Raw genomic sequence first — 22,825 nt, forward strand, 5'->3', positions numbered from 1 at the left:
AGGAATCAGACAAGGATGCCTGCTGTTACCATTATTATTCAACATTTTGCTAGAAGTTCTGGCCAGAGCAATCTGGCAAGTTAAAAAAATAAAAGATATCCAAATTGGAAAGGAATAAGTTAAACTGTCATTATTTTCAGATGATATGATCTTTTATTTGGAAAACCCTAAGAAATCGATGATACGGGATACAAGATTAATGCACATAGGTCAGTAATGTTCCGATACACTACAAAAGACCTAACTGAAGAGACCCTCAAGAAAAAGAATTCATTCTTAATAGCAACTAAAAAAATCAAGTACCTAGGAACAAACTTAACCAAGGATGTAAAAGACCACTACACAGAATACTACATAATGTTACTAAAAGAAATAAAAGGGGACCTAAAGAGATGGAAAGATATTCATATTCAAAGACAGGGAGGCTAAATATCATTAAGAAGTCAATCCTACCCAAATTGATCTACAGATTCAATGCAACTCTCATCAAAATTCCAACAATCTACTTTGCATACTTGGAAAAGCTAGTTATCAAATCTATTTGGAAGGTAAAGATACCTTGAATTGCTAAAAAACCTTCTGAAAAAGAAAAATAAAGTGGGGGACTTACATTTCCTGACTTCGAATCTTAATATAAAGCCACAATAGTCAAAACAGCATGGTACTGGCACAAAGATAGACATACTGATCAATGGAATCAAATTGAGAATTCAGAAATAGATCCCCAAATCTACAGAAACTGATTTTTGATAAGGCCCCCAAATCCACTGAACTGGGACATAACAGTCTCTTCAACAAATGGGGTTTGGAGAACTGGATATCCATATCCAAAAGAATGAAAGAGGACCCCTACCTCACATCCTATACAAAAATTGACTCAAAGTGGATCAAAGACCTCAATATGAGACAGAGTACCATAAAACTCCTAGAAGATAATGTAGGGAAATATCTTCAAGACCTAGTATTAGGAGGTCACTTCTTAGACCTTACACCCAAAGCATAAGCAACAAAGGAAAAAATAGATAAATGGGAACCCCTCAAAACCAAAAGAATCTGCACCTCAAAGGAATTTGACAAAAAGGTAAAGAGGCAGCCAACTCAATGGGAGAAAACATTTGGAAACCATGTATCTGACAAAAGACTGATATCTTGCATATATAAAGAAATCCTACAACTCAATGACAGTAGTACAAACAGCCCAATTATAAAATGAGCAAAAGATACAAGAAATTTCTCTGAAGAGGAAATACAAATGGCTAAAAAACACATGAAAAAATGTTCCTCTTCACTAGCTATTAGGGAGATGCAAATCAAGATCACATGAGATATCATCTCGCACCAATTAGAATGGCTGCCATTAAACAAACAGGAAACTACAAAATGCTGTAGAAATTGGAATTGGAACTCTTACTCATTGCTGGTGGGACTGTATAATGGTACAGCTACTCTGGAAGACAGTTTGGTGGTTCCTCAAAAAACTAGATATCGAGTTACCCTATGATACAATTTCAATTCTCAGTATATACCCAGAAGATCTGAAAGCAGTGACATGCACAGATGTTTGCACACCAATGTTCATAGCAGCATTGTTCACAACTGCCAAGAGATGGAAACAATCCAAGTGTCCTTCAACAGATGAGTGGTTAAACAAAATGTGATATATACACACGATGGATTACTACATAGCAGTAAGAAGGAACGAGGTCTTGAAACATATGACAACATGCATGAACCTTGAAGACATAATGCTGAATGGAATAAGCATGACAGAAAAGGAGAGATATTGTATATTACCACTAATGTGAACCCTGTGAAAACTGTAAAATAAGTGTCTTATAGTGTAGAATACAGGGGACCTAGAAATAGACAGAAGCTAGTGAAAGGGGAATGATAATCCAATATGTACAGATATGATAATGAGGATGATCTTAATGGTTTGGGAATTGTCAGGTATGACTATGGCTCGTTAATGGGATTGTAAATATCAGTAACGCACTGAAAGCGAACATGTTTGTAAACGGTTGTTTAAAGGCATGTAACACACAGAGTAGTACCACAAACCTAAATAAGCATTAGTATGATACACTAATAAGGTATGGCACTGGTGCAGAGGGTTAACCACAGAGTGGTATAGAAAAACTACCCATTATGTATTATTGACCATATTTAATAGGAATATCTTACCAACGCTACATTAATTCTAGGGATGAATAATTAGCAGCTGATAAGAGCTCTGGGATGTTTTATGTTACAATAATTGTTTAAAGTTGAGAGTGATGATGATTGTACAACTAAGTGAACATAACGTAAGAAACTGGCGTTTATCTTGGGATAGAATATATATTTAGTGAAATCAGGAACCCACTACTTAAATCAGGCCCTCAACTTGAGGCTTGCTCTTGTGAAATTTAGGGTTAAAATAGGAGGCTGAGCCCTCTTACACTTATGCCTAAGAAGCACCTCCAGGGAACCTCTTTTGTTGCTCAAATGTGGCCTTTTGCTCTCTAAGCCCAATTCGGCAAATAAATTCATTAACTCCACCCACCCACCCACGAGGGACATGACTCCCAAGTGAATGAATCTCCCTGGTGATGTGCAACATGATTCCCAGGAAAGAGCCTTGCCCTGGCAGCAAGGGATTGAAAATGCCTACTTGACCAAAAGGGGGAAAAAAGAGGTAACAAGCTGAAGTCACCGTGGCTGAGAGATCCCAAATAAAGTCGAGGCTGTCCTGGAGGTTTCTCTTATGCAAGCTCCAGCTACACATCCAAATTTCCACAATATGGCATGCCCTTACCAAAAGTAGTCCCCAAATACCTAGGTCACTACCTGAGATTCTATAAAAGATGCACTAATTTCTATCTGTCAGAAACTTAAATCCACTAGAGTGTTCCTATACCAGACAAGTCCTAAAACTCAGAGGCAACAGCCTCTTTAATATCAACTATCAGATGCAGCCCCCTTCCACATACTGTTGACACCCCCTTTCTATATGAACAAGTTAGGATGCTCACTGCCTAGACACCCCTGAAAATGGAGAAAGAGATTAAGTGAGAGGAAAGGGTAGCAACAAACAAGATAAGATTTAACAAAGGTCCACGAATACCGAAACTTTATATAATTATATATATATATATTTTTTGGATGCTGGGGTGTTGGAATGGCTGGAAGGAGGTAAATGACATGGTGGAACTGCAGCCTATAGCATCCTTTGGGGTTTGCTCTACAGACGTTTGCTGAATTGTGTCTTGAAGGTCTTCACCTTTCTGTATATACCTGTACTGCATAATAAGGAAAGAACTGAAACTGTGAATCTGTAACTCATAACAATTTTTGAAATTACCTATGAGTGCTTGTTTAGCTGTACATCAAGAGATGACACCTTTCTGTATGTATGTTAAATTTTACAATAATGGAAATGGCTGAAGTTGAGGAACAGTGACCCATGACATTCTTTGAAATCCGCTCTGTAACCACTTGTGAAAAAGTACTTTGAAAGTTATCACTGTTCTGTATATATGTTAAAGTTCACGATAAAAAAAAAAAAAAACATTGGAAATGGATTCTGAAATGCATTAATGTGTAACTGTTGAAGGTGAGTGGTGGTGTGTTTCTTAGTTGACAGAACTATTAAGTGCCACTGACAGAAGACAAGAAACAGCTAATTCTTCAATCCATTTTTTTATATTATGATCTCTTTAGTATACATTTAAAATGTTTTAAGCCTTAGGTGAGTCAGAAAACATGTATGAAGAGAGCTACAGAACTTTTGTTTTAATTGTAAAACATTTTAAAAATCACCTCATTTCATATTCTATTCAAGCAATTAGGACATATTACCCAAGACTCTGAAATCTAGTGGTTAGTTAGTAGTGTTCTGATTAGTTAAATTCAAGCCTGTTAGTATCAATAGCAGATAAAGCCCTTAGGTTGATTCAATTTTATTTTATATTTTTGCTTTAGAATGTGTACACAATTAAGCACATAAACTGGAATTATGTGTAAAAGATATGCTTTCTTTCCTTCCTAAAAAAAGAATATTTTGCTCCACACAGTCAGATTCTGACCTAGAATTCAACTATGACTCTTTCTGTGTGCTTTCTTCTGCTGGTTTAAAATTTTACATTGCTTCCAGCAATGGCAGACTAAGTAACTCAGACAATCCTCCTGACAAAGACAACTAGAAAAGCTAGACAAGTTTTAAAAAATCTGCTTGAATGCATTAGAGAGCTAGCAAGATAGCAAAAAAAAAAAAAAAAAAAAATTACAAGGCCAAAATATACACAGAAATTCAAAGATATGAGCCCAGAATTTAGGCCATTTTCCCCCTGAGGACATCTGTCAATTCAGGAAGAAGCAGATGTGAAGTTGAACAGAGCTTTGGACAAAATTAGAACAGCTCTCAAAGGGACTACAGCCCAGCTTCAAACCACTTCATTCCCTAAAATTGTATTAAAGTGATATTGAATTACTAGTGCTCCCAAGCACCTTGCAGAAGCACTCCCTGGAGCAACCCTTCTTAATCAGAGCTCCTCATTTGAACTACAGAACAAAGAAAATGACTTAAGTGAGTATATCTCAATTCTCCCATAACTAGTACTATTACAGATTAGAAGATAAGTTAATTCATTACATACAACAGATACCTTATGGCTAAGGTTTGCCATACTTAGCAAATAAAAAATATAGGAAGTCCAGTTAAATATGAATTTCAGATAAATAATTTTTAATTTAAGTGTGTCCCATGCAACATCTGGAACATATTTGGGATATTAAACCAAAAAATTATTTGTTGTTTATCTGAAATTCAAATTTAACTGGCTGTCCTGTATTTTATCCAGCAACTCTACTTATGGCAACAGGAGTTTAATTCTCTTGCAGAATTAAGGCTTCTCTAGAGGAAAAATAACACTACTCTAGGCTGCAAATTATTTCTACAACTAAGTTTTCAAATATAAATACAATACACAATAAAAAAATAGGCACACAAAGAGACAAGATTACATAAAAGAAAACTGTCAGAGATAACAGACAACTGAAATAGATCCTGCAGCTCATCCATATCAAGTTATTAAGTAAAAACCGTGAAACAGACATGCTTACCACATTCAAGGAGATGAAAAATAAGGTTGAGAACTTTGGCAAAGAACCAGAAACTCTAAAAAAGTATGTAGCAGATTTGAAAAAGTCAGGAAAGCTTCATAAAATGAGTCAAATTTTTAAAGAGGAAATCAGTATCAAGCAGGAAAGTGAAGCAAGAAGACAAATGTGAAGAGAGCATAGACAGGAAAAATAAGATATACAAAGGCACTCAGACCTGAAAGTATGATTCCTATATAGTGAGTGTGTAAGTTGTACATGAGTCAGTTAATTTGGGGATGGGATGAGGAATAACTCAGATCCTCAGATCACGAAGATCTATGTATGCCATGAAAATGCATTTGAACCATATATTGTAGGCAAGGGAAGCTATCTCAAAGAATTATAACAAAATAATAGAAGAAAATAATGATATTAGAAATTATTTAATTGAGGAAAAAATATGCAAGTTCAAGAGTTGTTTCTTCAAATTAGTCAAGAAGCTAAGACTAAATTTTCCAAGGTATGTTTCATGGAATATTAGTCCCATGAGATATTAAAAGATGTCCCTTATTCAAATAACATTGGGAAACACTGAATACTATCATCTTCTTATGGGGATTTACAATACATTTAGGTATATTAAAGATTCTGAAGAGTAGTTCAGTAAAGAAACTTGCTTAACTTTCTTTACATCCTCATTCCAAAGAAAATCAATAGAGTACAACTCTCTGCATTTGCAATATCTATTAATATTCTGCAAAACTCTGTCTAGCAAATCTACTCCTAAGAAAAGAAACATAAAAACAGATATGAGAAAGGGCATTTAACAACTGATACAACTGAAATTTTTGACATATAAAATGGCAATTTCATATGTTCAGCCTAACAAATTTAACAACCTCTATGAAATGGATAAATTTTTTTTTAAATATAATTTTCTAAAAATAGACTAACAACAAAGTGCAAAACCCAACAGAGGGAAAACCATAAAAGCAACTATTTTTCTACATTTCTTAAAAGATTACCAACTCAGACAACTTAATACGGAAGTTCCTGTATACCTTGAAGTACAAATAAACTCTATACTATATAAACTGTACATAGGCATAGAAGGGATAAAAGGAAAGAAAAAGAAAATCTCCCTACTTCCTATAAAAACAGCACAAAAACTAAAGCCACAAACCAATCTTTAGTAAATGACAATGCAAAAATAAAATATTATCAAACCAAATTTCAAGAGATTATGAAAGAAAACTCTACAATGACCAACCAGTTTAATAAAGAAACGCAAGGGTTAGTTATTTAGGGTCTTCTCAACAGATAACAACAACAAAAAATACATTTGAATATTGGTAATGGAAGGACCCATTTGGGCTGGCATAAGCCATGGGGAGAAGATGTTGACTCAGGTAACTGGGGCCTCCAGAGGTGGCAGTGTCTTCAGGCTTGGATTGATCAGGCCTCTGACCCTCATTCTTAGTGGTCTGCTGTTACCCTCCAGGTGTTGACTTTGTCTTCAGGCTGGTTTTTCCCGTATTGGCCAACTGACTGCAACAGATCTAGTCATTCCATCTGCACACCACATACTCCAGAAAGAGAAAGAACTCCTTTTCTTCAAACTATAGAGCAAAAACTCCTGAGCCTTCAGTCAGTTGGCTGACTTGGGAGAGGCCAACTTGGTGATGGAACCAGTACCCAGAGGACAGCGGAGCACTGCTTGAAGTGTGAGCTGGAGGCCGGATCAGGCCAGGCCTGGCGCCATTGCCACCACTGGAGGTTTCAGTTGTTTGAATCAGCATATCCAGTTACGGTTTAGGCCAGTTTGAATGGGATTTTCTGTTACAGATATGCCCCCTTGTTGTTGTTACCCTTACTTTAAAAATATTTGGGACAGTATATGCAAGTTATCTTCTTGCACCCTGATTTATTCATGAAAATAGCACCATTCTAGGATAGCATTTTCTATTCCAATAAGACCACAATATACTTTCTGTGCTACTTATGATCTTTCTAACCAAGGCCATGTTCATAGGTAGTAAAATAATAAATTTGAGAACTGTTTCTACCACAATTTCTATTCAAAATGATTCACTGTTTTTATGCACTTAGTACTGATATAGACTTCTTTTATTAATTCATATATCAAACATTTTCTGAACATTTTAGGTCCATTCCAATTGTTTGTAGATAGACATACAGTGAATATAGGCACTCTCCAAAAGATTTGTTTGGTTTAACACTCCTCTATGTTTATGGCAATATAATACATGGGAGTGTGTATGTGTGCAGGAGCAGAGAACAATGCATTTCAAAAACAATACATCCATTTCTGATTAAGATGAAAAACTTCATAGGTTAAGCTTAAATGAATATGAGCATAATGAATATGATTTTATAGCAACAGCTAATATTATACATAATAAAACACTGGAGCCACTCTCATTAAAACCAGAAACATTGTTTCGGATTCTGATCATACAAAAATGGCATGAAATAAAATATAAGGGATATAGCTGTCAGAAAATATAAATATACATATAAATATAAATGACAGTACTACTGTATTTTTGGTTTATAACTCCACTTTTTACTTCCAACAGGAGTTAAAAGACAAATGCATAAAACATAATCAGAAATCAGTGGTTCTGACCCATGATGTATAAATGAGACAAGAACTACATAAAGATGGGAGGATGTAGCGATACTGGAGCATAGTCTGTGTATACTACTGCAGTTAAATTGGTATCAAAGCAAATGAGAATGTTATAAACAGAAATTAGAGTACAGATTGCTATGGGTGGAGGCCAGGGGAATGGGGGAGTTAATGGATAATGAGTAGAGGGTTTCTGTTTGGGGATATGGGAAAATTTTAGTAATGGAAGATGGTAAAGGAACCACAAGATTATAAATGTGATTTATCCCACTGAATGGTGTTGTTTGGGAGTGGCTGAGTTGGGAAAGATTATGTTGTATATATATTCCCACAATTTATAAAGAAAAAAAAGAAAAGGGTGAGTAACTAAAGAGACAATGACAATTAAATGTAATATGTGATCCTGGACAGGATCTAATAAGGGAGGAGAAAAGACTCAAAGGGACATTACTGGGACATGAAAAAATTGGAATATAGACTTGTAAGTTTATATCAATGTTAAATTGTTTGAACTTGATAAATGCACTTAAAGTGTTACTTAAGTAAATATCCTTCTTCAAGGAGCATGATGTAAACAACTTACACTCAAGTGTTCAAAAATGGATTGATAAATAGATAGGCAGACAGACAGATAGGTGGATAGATAGAATAATATGGCAAATGTGGCAAAAAGTTAAAACTCGTAGATCTGAGTATATGCTGGAATTCTCTGTATGAGGTTTGAATCATTTTGTAACTGTCCTGTAAATTTCAAGGTATTTCAAAATAAAGAAGTTAAAAAAAAAAAAAAAACTCAATGGATGAGATTAAAAGGAGTAAATATAGACTAACTGACATGGAAGATAAAACTGATGAAATTACCTAGATTGCAGCCCAAACAAAGACATACCAAATGCATGGAGGATAGAGTGAGAAGGTCAAACAACACATCTAATAGGAATTCAGAGTGGAAGGAGAGAGAAAATAGGATAAAAGCAATATTAAAGTAGATGATGGTTGGGAATCTTCCAAAGCTGATAAATGACACCAATTCAGATTCATAAAGCCTCAAAAGAAATCAACACCTAAAAACTGTAGAATGCCAAAATTTTAAAAGGAGCCAAAGAGTAAAGACATGATAATCTTCAAGAAAGTGACAATTAAACTGACTCTGTCTGATCAACAGAAACAATGGAAGCCAGAATCCAGTGAAATGAGATCTTTGAAGAGAGAAAACAGTTGTAAATCTAGTAAAAATATCTTTCAATTTGAAGCAACTGGAACTCTAAGACTTTGCTAATGGGAGTATAAAATGTTACAAACACTGTGGAAAACAGTTTTGCATTTTCTTATCAAGATAAACATATACACGCCATATGACCCAGAGATTACATTCCCAGGAATTCACAAGAGAAATGAAAGCATATGTCTACACAGAGCTTGTACATGAACGTTCAGAGCAACTTTTTTGTAATAGCCCCAAAATAGAAACAACCCAAATTTCCATCCACTGGTAAATGGATAAATAAATTGGGATATATTCATGCAGCAAAATACTACTCAGCAGTAAAAAGGAACAAATTACCATTTACATGCAATGGTGCAGTTGAACCTCAAAAGCATTATGTTCAATAAAAGAAGCCAGATACAAAAAGAGTATAAGCTGTATAATTCCATTTATATGAAGTTTTAGAACAGACAAAACTAATCCACAGTGATAAAAAGTGGATCTGTGCTTGTCTGAGATGAGGGGCTGCAAAGGAACTGACTGTAAAAGGGCATGATAAAAACATTTTGATACTACCAATAGCTAAGAAATTTTGCCTCTAGAAGACCCTCGTTAAAGTAATTTCTAAATTATATTCTTCAGGGAGAAAGAAAGTGATTGAAAATGGAAGGTGTGAGCCACAGTAAGGGAAGAAGGGCAAAGAAAGTAGTAAAGACTTTGGTAAATCTAAACAAATGCTAACTTTAGAAAAGAATAATACTTTATGGAGTTAAAAAATAGAACTAAAATATGTGATAACAGAATATAACATTGAAAGAGGTGATCAGAATTAAAATGTTCCAGGATCTTTCTGTTGTTTAAGAGGATAATGATATTTATTTACATTGGATTATACGGAGCTAAGTATATATGTTAAAATTTCTAGAGTGACTATTAAAAAATACAACCTGAGCATATAACTTCCAAAACTAGTACAGAAAAATAATGGAATGAGAAAAAATGACTATTTTATACAAAAGGAGGCAAGAAAGGAGAAAAAAAAAGGAAACATAGAGAAGGTGGGACAAGTAGAAAGTACAAAACGAGATAGGTAAACAGAATAAATGGAATAAAAGATGAGATGGTTCCTGGCTCCCTCTTAAAAAATAAGCCTGGGAAAGCTATAGAAGCAATAGAGAAACATGGATTCCAGGAAACTAACAAAAAGAAGCATGAAAAATTCCAGAGAGACAAAGGTGGACTTAAACTGGTGTGTATTACAGACCTAGGATGCTGAAGCCAACAGGGCAAAATGCAGCAGTGAGAGGATATGGTTGACAAAAAGTCTTAATTTTAAGTTTTACTCTTGTCTCTCTAATCCTTACCATGGAACAGTCATTTCCTGTCCTTTCACACCAGATAAGGGTCCATAAGATAAAAATAAAGACAATGAAGAAGTCTGTAAGCTGCAGAGTTGAAAGTAGATGTGGACTGACCAACTACCCTTAGGCATTCAATTTCCCATTCCCTACCCCACCAAAGTTTAGGGAAATAGCCTCTCCCCAGTACTGCTAAAGCTAGGCAGATCCATTTCCGTTGTTTCTGTCTTAAAAACCCTTAAGTAAAACATATTTTCATATGTTTCTGGAATCTTTTAACATCTCTACTGGAAAAGGCATAAAGAAAAAAAAAATAACTGAAATTTTCCAACCTTCAAAAATTTAGGATGTTGAAAATGGATACAGTGGCATTTATAATTTATCCTTAAAATCCATTTAACTTATGCATTTCCTGCTTCCCATGATTTTGGATAAATGAGGGAAAGATCTTTTTAAGTACTGTTCTATATGAAAATTGCTTTTAATTTTTTTAATTAAAAATCAATGGCCCAAATGCTGCTTTACCTTAAGCGATGAGCTAATAATAACTGTAGTTGTCCATTTTATTTTTTCTTTTCCACCACTTTCAGCCATCTGCCTGTCTTTGGATCAACCCAGCTTCTAATGGTGCCACAATCTGAGAAAATTAAGAGCAAAAAGAACAGACAGAAATGTTTAATGAATGAATAAATTAAAGATAAAATTTTAAATGGGGTAATGGAAACATTTTAAATATCTAAAAGTCAAAATTTGGTGCAACAAAAGTATGTTTTATCATCATTAAGCTTATTCAACACTATGCTTCCTATTAACAATTATTAAAAGAAACAAAATAGGGCCTGTCAATAGTTCCCACTTCAGAGCACTAACTTAAAGAAGACTTACTTGTGTGAAGAACTGTAAAGAGTCTGAGTTTTTATCCTACTTGCAAACCAAAAAGTTAACTGCTACAGTTTCATGGATGCAGACAGAAGATACGAAACAGCTAGCTCAGAGACAAAGGACAGCTTTTTACTCATAGCAATAGTAGAACAGCCAGAGTATCATCATTTTCTTGAGCCAATTCTCCAAGCCCAATTCCCACGGGGTGATAAGATTAAGGCCAGGTGACATCAGCATACACAGTGGGTTGTATAATAGGAAAGGAACTCTGAGTTTAGGAAACCCCAATCTTTTATAATGGGCTATAAGCAAACCTGCCCAACCTTTGCCCTTTATTATACTGGACATCAAAACAAATCTGACCTCTGCTCTGGAGGGAAACACATTCTCTAAATTCCAAAGCTATTTGCTATAAAAAACATCCTTTAAAATATGTTCCAGGGATGGGGCCAAACATTTGCATTTCTAACAATTTCCCGGGTGAGCTTCTGATGCTGGTTTGGGGATGACATGTTGAGAACCACTGGGCTAAGAGAAAGAAGAACATTCTGGGCAGAAAAGAAAGCACTGCACACTGGCAACCAGGTATAAAAGACAATGGTGTGATATGCAAGTTTCAAGAAGTTCAGGGTGCTAAAGTTTAAGATCTATTTGTCTGGGGTAGGAGATAAAAAAATTACAAGAGATAAGAGTTAAAAAAGAGTTAGACTGAAACGGGCTTTACATGGTAATGAAATTAAACTTCTCAGAAGCAACTGAGAACCATTCAAGACTTTAAAGCAGGGAACAAAGTTTTTCAGAAACCTGTATTTGCCTAGGTTTTCAATCAGCTTATTGATGTTGCTCCCAGTGTCCTGAACTTCAAGCAACCCTTCAAAAAAGGCTATTCGTCTTTTTAAATGTAAAACCACCAATTGATGCAAGATTTATTCTTAACTTACTCGCCATACAAACACAAGATGGATGCTGGAACTGGCCAGTAGGCCAGTTTGCTGAACCCTGTTCTAGGGCAACAGAATTTAACCAATTTGTGCCATTACTTTTGGCACTCTAGTGAAACCTATGGAACCCTTCTCAGAATAATGCTCTTAAATGCATAAAATAAAAAACATAGGATTGCAAGGAGACAAAATATATTAAATATATTAAACCATAATTTTCTAAATATGAAAAACTCTGATATAGTAATGTATGTGCTTCTTAACACATTAACAGTAATATGAAAATTACTATAATTTCAAAATAGTACTTACCATAAACAATATTATGGCATCAACTATAGTGAAAAATGAAATTATTTATGATTTCAGTGGATGGAAGTTTGACAGGTTGCACCAGTTTAGATGCATTATGTCCCCCAAAATGACATGTTCTTTGATACAATCTTGCATGGGCAGACGTATTACTGTTAATTTGACTGGAATTCTTTGAGGGTTTCCATGAAGATGTGACTCAACTGTGGGTGAGACCTTTGATTGGATAATTTCCATGGAGGTGTTACCCGACCCTTCAGGGTGGGTCTTACTTGAATCACTGGAGTCCTATAAAAGTACTCACATATAGAAGGAGGTACTGCAACCAAGAGACACACTTTGAAGAATGTACAGGAGCTGAGAGTTGAGCTGGAACACAACCTGGGATCAGCGCAGACCAGCCACATGCCTTCCTAGCTAACAGAGTTTTTCCAGATGCCAATGGCCTTCCTTCAGTGAAGGTATACTTGTGCTGATGCCTTCATTTGGACATTTTCATGGCCTTCAGACTGTAATTTATAACCAAATAAACTTATAAAAGTCAATCCACTTCTGGTATTTTGCATAATGGCAGCATTAGCAAACTAGAACACAGGCATTACTAATATTACTGTGACTTGTTGCTTACAACGATAATTTAAGGAGATGCTGAATTTCAGTTAGACATTAGTGAAAATAAGATGCAATTTTTTTCCCCATCCAAGTTAACAGACCCCCTAGTTTCTAATCATTGTCCCATTGGGAGTCCACAGATTCCTAAATTAAGAACTCTTACATTAGATGAATTCTTCAACATGTATTCCAGAACATGTGTACAAGAATACTCATATCAAATTATTCATAATAAGCAAAAATTTGAAAAAATCTAGATGTCCATCCACAGATAAATACATAAAGTGTGGCATAGTCATTCATTGGAATATAACATAGATGTGAAAATGATTAAGCTACAGTTCTACACAGCAACTTAGAAAAATCTTAGAAAGAAAATGTTGAATGGAAGAAGTCACAGAACACTGTATAATAATGGCTACGTATTCAGTTAAAATTCAAACCATCACACTGTGTGAGAGGTATATGGGAACTCTACTATCTTTGCAACTTTTCTGTAAACTCGAAACCATTTCAAAATAGTTATATTTTTAAAAAGCAAATAATTTCACATGGTTTTAGTTGACAAATGTTATCAATAGTACTCATTTATTTATTCAAGGGCTCAGTGCTGAGTTCGAAGTGATTAAAGAATTAACCTTGGAAGAGTATTGTGGGAAGACTGCAGAGTAGGGAAATTCAGGATTCAGTCCTTCCACCAGAAAATCTATTAAACTAAACAGGCAGTAACTGTTTGAACCAACTATTTTGAAACTCCACAGAGCAGGAGAACACTGTACAGCATCCAGGGAAGAGCAGGAGGAAACTACAGTAAAGACTAGTAAATTGATATCTCCATGTGGCAATTACCAGCACTCATCCCCAACTCTTGCAGCAGGTAACAGTGGGGTTGAGCCCCTGGTGTAGCTTATTGGTGCCAGAGAGAGACAAAAAATCCTCATACCCAACACCAGTGATCAGCACAGGTGATCAATGATCATGGCTTTTGATTAGTGACTTCAGGTCACTGGGGCTCAGGGTCCATTGTTCCAACCTGCCCCAGTAAAAGGTGGAGGCAGTGGAGGAGACTTAAAGATGCTGAGCTTCCTTAGGGCTGTGGGGGAGGAGTTGAAGGGCTCCATTTGTTGGCCAGGTCAAGAAAGCTCAGCTTTGGGAAGCCATGGAAGAAGCTCCTGGGGCCCTTCCTGATCCCTTCCCCAGGGCAGTTTGGAGCCAGTAGGCACCCCCTTGGAAGGTCCCTAACCCTATTTCAGTTGGGAAAAACTGACTCAAGGAAACTCCTCTTCAGCATGTCCCCTACTCCCAGAATTTGCCCTCAAGGCAAAAGAGGTTTAAGACAATGAAAAGAGTGTAAGAAACTATAGAGGTGGACAGCCTAGGGTAAAGACTTTCCTGCTTTAAACACCAGGGAGGTCGAGATCTGCTTCCTGGGAAATAGAGAGGGCATTCAAATTCCTTGTAAACAGGGAACTCCAAAACAGCTAACAAGCACAGGCCCAGGACAAGACATAGGCCCAGGGAAGATAGGAAAGAAGTACACACGGCACTCACCTAGGGTAGACCTTCCTGATAGGAGGACTGAGGCTCAAGGAAATCTCTGTCTTATCACCAACTGGTTACAAAATAAAAAAACAGACATCTTAGGGAATAAATCCAAGAGTTAATATTTTAAAGTATTAAAATGTACAGTGTGCAACAAGAGTACAAGACAAAGAAACAGGAAATGATGGTCCATCCAAAGGAAGAGGATAAAAATACAGAAAACACCAATGAAGAAGACCAGAATGTGGACATACCAAACAAAGACTTTCAGAAATGATTTGAAAAATGCTCAAGGAGATGAGGGAAGATACAGAAAAAGAACTAAAGTATACCAAGAAAACAATGAATGAGCAATATGAGAATCTTACAAAAGAGACAGAAATTTTTAAAAGGAACCAAATAGAAATACTTGAGTTAAAGACCACAATAACTGAAATGAAAAATTCCCAGGAGGGTTTCAACAGCAGATTGGAGCTAGGAGAAGAAAGAATTAGTGAACTCAAACACAAGACAATTTAAATGAGTCAGACTGAGGAGCAGAAAGAAAAAAAGAACTATACAAAGCAAAAATAGCCTAAGACGCCTCTGAGATACCATAAAGTACACCAATATATGTATTATGGGACTCCCAGAAGGAGAAGAAAGAGAGAAAAGGGCAGAAGGACTATTCAAAGAAATAATGACAGAGAACGTCCCAAAATTGGCAAAATGCACAAATATGCATATCAAAGAAGCCCAAAGAACACTATACAGGATAAATATGAAGAAAAATACACCCCACAATATTTTGATCATACTATTGAATGCAAAGGACAAAGAGAGAGTTCTGAGAGCTGAAAGAGAAAAGCAACATGTTATGTACAGGAGAGTCCCAATTAAATTGAGTGCTGATTTCTCAATGAGGCAAGAAAACAGTGGGTTGAAATATTTAAAGTGCTGAAAGAACGCAACTGCCAACCAAGAACTTTATATCCAGTGAGACTTTCTTTCAAAAATGAGGGAGTGATTAAGACATTCTCAGATAAAGAAAAGCTGTGGAAGTACATCACCACTAGACCTGTCCAACAAGCAATGCCAAAGGGAGTTCTTCAGAATGAAAGGAAAGGACTAGACCATGGTTCAAAGCGGCATAAAGAAATACAGACCTCCAGTAAAGGTAACCATTTGGGTACATTTATAATTACAGTATTATTATATTGCATTGTTTGGTATGTAACTCCACTTCTTATTCCTACAGTGTTAAAAGCACATGCATAAAAAGTAATGAAAAATCTGTGTTTTTGGACATAAAATGTACAAAGGTAAAAGTGGTAACAAGAACAAAAAAAAAGGCGAGGGGATAGAGGATTATAGGAAAAGTATACATGTATGCTACTGAAGTCAAGTTATTATCAAACCAAATATGACTCCTATATATTTAGACTGTTAAATTTTAACCCCATGGTAACAGAAAAATATATGAAAAATATAGTCGGAATGAAAAGAGCATTCAGTTTGGTATAACACAAAAAATCAAATTAACTATAGGCATTAATGGAAGAACTGAGGGACAAAAAAATGTATAAAACTTACAAAAGGTAAATAGCACAATGGTAGATGAAAGTCCTGCATTATCAGCAATGACTTTAAATGTAAATGGATTAAACTCTCCAGTCAAAAGGTAGAGATTGGCAGAATAGATTAAAAAGCATAACTTAAAAAAAAACAACAATAAAAAACATGATTTAAAAAAACCTTGACTTAACTATATGCCATCTTCAAGAAACTTACCTTAAATTCAAAGATGCAAGTAGGCTGAAAGTGAAAAGATGAAAAAATTAACCCATGCAAGTAGTAACCAAAAGAGAGCTGGGGTAGCTAGCTATACTGACATCAGATAAAATAGACATCACATCAAAAACATAATAAGGGACCAAGATGGTCACACTGACAAAGGGAACAATTAAACAAAAAGATGTAACAATTATAAATATACATTCACCTAACAGCAAAGGCCCAAAATATACGAAGCAAATACTGACAGATTTGAAAAGAGAAATTGACAGCTCTACATTAATAGTAAGAAACATTAATTCACCACTTTCAATAATGGAAAGAACATCTAGTCAGAAGATCAATAAGGAAATAACAAGACTTGAATGAAACTCTAAACTAACTAGACCTGACACACATATAGAACACTTCACCCAACAACAACAAAATGCACTTTCTTCTCAAGGGCACATGGACCATTCCATTCTCCAGCACAGACCATATGTTAGGTCAATAACAAGTCTCAATAAATTCAAAAATACTGAAATCACACTATCTTCTCCAACCACAATGGAATGAAGCTAGAAATCAATAACAGAGGGAGAGAATGAAAATTCACAAATAAGTGGAAATTAAATGACACACACTTGAACAACCAATTGGAGAAATCACAAGGAAAATTAGAAATATCTTGAAGTGAATGAAAATGAAAATACAACATACCAAAAATTATGGGATGCAGCAAAGGAAGTGCTGAGAGGCAAATTTATAGCTCTAAATGTTTACTTTTAAAAAAGAAAGAATTCAAATCAGAGACCTCACCTCAAAACTGAAAGAATGAGAAGAGTAAACTAAACACAAGATGAGCAGAAGAAAGGCAATAACAAAGACTGGGGCAGAGATAAATGAAATGGAGAACAAAAAATACATAAAATAAACAAAACCAAAATTTAGTTCTTTTAAAGGATCAATACAATTGACAAATCTTCAGCTAGATGGGCAAAGAAAAAAAAAAAAAAGAGGATACAAATAACAAAAAACAGAAATGAAAAAAAGAGACATTACTACCAAACCCATTAAAATAAAAGGACTATAAGAGGACACAATGAACAACCACATGCAAATGAATTAGATAACCTAGATAAAATGGACAAATTCTTAGAAACACCCAAATACCTACACTGGCCCAAGAATAAAAAGAAGACCTCAACAAACCAATTACTAGTAAAGAGATTGAACCAGATTGAATCAAGAAGCTCTCAACAAAAAAAATGCCAGGACCAGATGGCTTCACTGGAATTTTACCAAACATTCCAAGAAGACTTAATTCAGATTCTGTTCAAACTCTTCCAAAAAATTAAAGAGGAGGGAATTCTCTGCAATTCATTCTATGAGGCCAACATCACCATAATACCAAAGCCAGATAAAGAAACCATAAGAAAAGAAAATCACAGACCAATATCTCTTATGAATACAGATGCCAAAATACTCAACAACATACTAGAAAACCGAATCAAAGAGCACTTTAAAAGAATTATATACTATGATCAAGAGATTTATCAGTGGTATTCAAGGGTCATTCAACATATGAAAATTAATGTAATAGACCACTTTAAGAGAATGAAAGTAAAAAAACACATGATCATGAAAAAAACACATGATCTACATTTCCATTGATGCAGAAAAGGCATCTGGCAAAATCCATCAAACCTCTTGATAAAAACACTCAGAACATTAGGAATAGAAGGAATCTTCCTCAATATGATAAAGGGCATATATGAAAAACCCACAGACAGCATAGTACTCAATGGTGAGAGACTAAAAGCCTTCCCTCTAAGATTAGGAACGAGACAAGGATGACCCTGTCACCACTATTATTCAACATTGTGCTAAAAGTTCTAGCTAGAGCAATTAGGCAACAAAAAGAAAAAAGGGCATTCAAATAGGAAAGGAAGAAGTAAAACTCGCACTATTTGCAGATGACATGATCCTGCAATTACCAAGTCCTGAAAAATCTATGACAAGGCAACTAGAGCTAAAAAACGAGTTCAGCAATGTAGCAAGAGTCAAGATCAACATGCAAAAAATCAGTAGTGTTTCTATACTGTGGTAACAGGCTATCCAAGGAGAAAATCAAGAAAAACAATCCATTTACAATAGTAACTGAAGTAATCAAATAGCTAGGAATAAAGTTAACCAACAATGTATACAGAAAACTACAAAACATTGCTAAAAGAAGTCAAAGAAGACCTAAATAAACATAAGGACATTTCATGCTCATGGATTGGAAGACTAAACATTGTTGACATTTCAATCCTATCCAAAGTGATTTATAGATTCAATACAATCCCAATCAAAATTCCCATACCCTTCTCTGCAGAAATGGAAAAGTCAATCATCAAATTTATATGGAAGGGTAAGGAACCCGAATAGCAAAAGCCATTTTGAGGAAGAAGAAAGAAGTTGGAGGACCAATACTTCCCAATATTAAAACTTATTACACAGTCACAGTACTCTAAAACAGTATGCTACTGGCACAAAAAGAGACACAGACCAATGGAATCGAATTGAGAGCTCAGAAATCAACCCTCACATTAAGGCCAACTGATTCTTGAGAAGAGTGCAAAGACCACTTGTTCTAGTTTGCTAATGCTGTGGAATGCAAAACACCGGAGATGGATTGGCTTTTATAAAAAGGGGGTTTATTTGGCTACACAGTTACAGTCTTAAGGCCATAAAGTGTCCAAGGTAACATATCAGTAATCAGGTACCTTCACTGGAGGATGGCCAATGGCGTCTGGAAAACCTCTGTTAGCTGGGAAGGCACGTGGCTGGCGTCTGCTCCAAACTTCTGGTTTCAAAATGGCTTTCTCCCAGGACATTCCTCTCTAGCAAGCTTGCTCCTCTTCAAAACATCACTCACAGCTGCACTCAGTTCCTTCTCTTTGAGTCAGCATGTTTATATGGCTCCACTGATCAAGGCCCACCCTGAATGGGTGGGGCCACGCCTCCATGGAAATATCCCATCAGTTATCATCTACAGTTGGGTGGGGCGCATCTCCATGCAAACAACCTAATTCAAACGTTCCAACTTAATCCCCACTACTATGTCTGCCCCACAAGATTGCATCAAAGAATATGGCTTTTTCTGGGGGACATAATACATTCAAACTGGCACACCACTCAATTGGGAAAAAATAGTTTCTTCAACAAATTATGCTGGGAAAACTGAATCTCCATTTGCAAAGAAAAAAAGAGGAGGAGGAATTCTACCTCACACCTTATAAACTCAAAATGGATCAAAGATCTAAATATAAGAGCCAAAACTATCAAACTCCTAGAAGAAAAAACAGAGAAGCATCTCCAGGACCTTGTGTTAGGCAATGGTTTCTTAGGCTTTACACCCAAAGCACAGGCAATAAAAGTAAAAATAGATAAATGGGACTTCATCAAAATTAAATCTTCTGAGCCTCAAAGGAAATTATCATGAAAGTAAAATGACAACTTACACAGTGGGAGAAAATATTTGGAAATCATATATCTGATAAAGGCTCACTATCCAGAATATGTAAAGAAATCCTTCAACCTAACAGATAGAAAACCCAATTTAAAAATGAGCATATATACTTGAATAGACATCTCTCCAAAGAAGATATACAAATGGTCAAAAGGCACATGAAAAGATGCTCATCATTAACCATCAGGAAAAAGTATATCAAAACCACAATGAGATGCCATTTCATATCCAAATGGCTGCTATGAAAAAAAAAAATTACAAGTGTTGGAGAAGATGCAGAGAAACAGGAACACTCATTCTTTGCTGGTGGAAATGTAAACTGGTTCAGCCACTGTGGAAGACCGTTTGGCAGTTCCTCAGAAATCTAAGTAAAGAACTACCATATGATCCAGCAATCCCACTACTAGGTATATACCCAAGGGACTTGAACAGTTATCTGCAACCAATATTCATCACAGTATTGTTCACAAATGCCAAAGGATTAAAGGAACCCAAGTGTCCATCAACTGATGAACGTATAAACAAAATGTGGCAAATACATAAACTGGAATTTATTCATCTGTAAAAAGGAATGATGTTCTGATACATGTGACAACATGGATGAGCCCTGAAGGCATAATGTTGAGTCAAATAAGCCTAATATAAAAGGACAAATATTTTAATGATCTCACTGATATGAAATAAGTATAATAAGTAAACTCATAGAGTCAGAATCTAGAACATAGGTTACCAGGGCACAATGGGGGGATTGGGAATGGGAGGTTAAGGCTTAAAATGTACAGGTTTCCTATTTAGAACAATGGAAATGTTTTGGCAATGGATGGCAGTGATGGTAGCACATCATTGTGAACGAAATATATACCTGAATGTGCTTAAAAGGGAAATGTTAGGTCATATATTTGGGAACAGAATAACAAATTTAAAACTAAACACAGTGAACTCAAAGTTAAACCGTGGACTACAGTTAATAGTATAATTATTAAAATGTGTTTCCATCAATTGTCACAAATACTCCACAAAAATGCATCACTGTTCTGTAAATCCACAACTGCTCTAATAAAGAACAAAATAAGAATCAACCTTTATGAATTGTGTGGAAAAACTACAGGCAAGAATATTTTCAAAGAAGTTAAGAAAACACTAACTCAATACAACAAGAAGGAGAATCTGCTAAGATGTGTACTACTGGTGGTTAAAATATGTATGGAGCAGAAAAAAGCTTAGGCAAATTTATAAAGCTTGTGAAAACATAAGGTGTCTAATGCTTAAGGTTCTTGTCATTCCTTGTATTATTCATCAGCAGGTACTCTACAGAAAATATTTGATCTATTATGTCAACAGGGAACTTCATTCACTCTAAAAATCTTAACCTTTGATTCCATGAACTTTTGTTAGAAATCGAAGCTGAATATCCTGAGTTACATTTTCCTATACACAGAAAATACTGACAAATCCACAACAAAGCGACTAGAACTAATAAAAAATTCAGCAAATTGGTCGAGTATAAGATAAACACGCATAAATCAGTAGTTTCTATACACAAGTAGTAAACAATCTAAAGAAGAAATCAAGAAGAAAGGTCCATTTACAATAACAACTGAAAAAAAAAAATCAAGTATCTAGGAATAAATCTAACCAAGGATGTAAAAGACTTATATACAGAAACTACAAACATTACTGAAAGAAATCAAAGAACACCTAAAAAATGGAAGAACATTCTGTGTTCATGGAGTGAAAGACTAAATATTGCTAACATTTCAATTCTACCCAAAGCAACTTACAGATTCAATGCAATCACAATCAAAATTCCAGTATCCTTCTTTGCAGAAATGGGCAAGCTAATCACCAAATTTATATGGAAAGGTAAGGGGACCCAAATAGCCAAAGCCATTGTGAAAAAGAAGAATGAAGTTGGAAGCCTCACATTTCCTGATCTTCAAACTTATTAGAAAGCCACAGTAATCAGAACTGCATGCAACTGGCACAAGAAGAAACATATAGACAAATGGAATTGAATTGAGAGTTTGGATATCAACCCTCACATTTATGGGCAACTGATTTTTGACAAGAGGGCAAAGACCACTCAACTGGGAAAGAATATTTCTCTTCAACAAATGGTGCTGAGAAAAATGGATGTCTTTATGCCAAAGAATGACAGTGGACCCCTACCTCACACCATATGCAAAAAACAACACAAAATAGACCAAGACCTAAATACAACAACTGGAACTATAAAATTCCTAGAAGAAAATGTTGGGGAGCATCTTCAGGACTTGTATTAGGCAATGATTCCCTAGACTATACACAAAGCAGAAGCAACAACAACAATAAAATAGATAAATGGTACCTCATTATAATTAAAAACTTTTGTGCCTCAAAGTACTTTATCATGAAAGTAAAAAGACAACCTACAGCATGGGAGAAAATAATTGGAAACCACATATCTGAAAAGGGTTTGATATCCGTAATCTATTAAGACATCCTTTGTATTAGTCAGGGTTCTCCTTGGAAACAGAATCAATGAGAGATGTCTCTTATTATCAAATTGTAAAAGTGACTCACGCAACTGTGGGAGCGCACAAGTCCAAATTCTGCAGAGCCGTCAACAAGCTGTCAACTCCAAGGAAGACGTCCGACGAACTCCTTGGGAAATGAACCGACAACTTTGACGAACTCCTCAGGAAACGAACTGGCAACTTCGACGAGCTCCCCAGGAAAAACTTCACTGAGCAGCTGAAGAAGAAGCCTCCAACTGATCACCCGGACCAAATCCAGCCAATTGCACTCTCTCACTGTGGAAGGCACGCCCCTTGATGAGTCATCAGTCAGCTGCAGTCAATTGACTGATGATCCGACAAACCAGCCCGTTGGTTTATTAACCAGCCTCAAATAGCCTCACAGCAATCGTCAGGCCAGTGCCCGCTTGACCAGACATCTAGGCCACCTAGCCAAGTTGACACATGAACC

At 35.7% G+C, this 22,825-nt stretch overlaps 1 protein-coding gene across 5 annotated transcripts in view; it reads right to left on the reverse strand.

Annotated features, from left to right (window-relative positions):
• Nucleotides 1-22,825, reverse strand: part of C2H1orf146 (chromosome 2 C1orf146 homolog) — a 60,072-nt gene that overhangs the window by 28,559 nt on the left and 8,688 nt on the right. For 3 of the 5 annotated variants that reach the window (XM_037815796.1, XM_037815801.1, XM_037815807.1), the window contains one exon: nucleotides 10,826-10,937. In XM_037815796.1, coding sequence (XP_037671724.1) covers nucleotides 10,826-10,894 — 69 coding nt within the window. In that variant the 5' untranslated portion in view covers nucleotides 10,895-10,937. Of the gene's footprint in view, nucleotides 1-10,825; nucleotides 10,938-12,739; nucleotides 12,891-22,825 lie in introns of those variants that run through there. The other 2 variants (XM_037815792.1, XM_037815817.1) reach the window with 2 other exon arrangements.

The sequence above is a fragment of the Choloepus didactylus genome, chromosome 2 (assembly GCF_015220235.1).
Source record: "Choloepus didactylus isolate mChoDid1 chromosome 2, mChoDid1.pri, whole genome shotgun sequence".
NCBI lineage: Eukaryota > Metazoa > Chordata > Mammalia > Pilosa > Megalonychidae > Choloepus > Choloepus didactylus.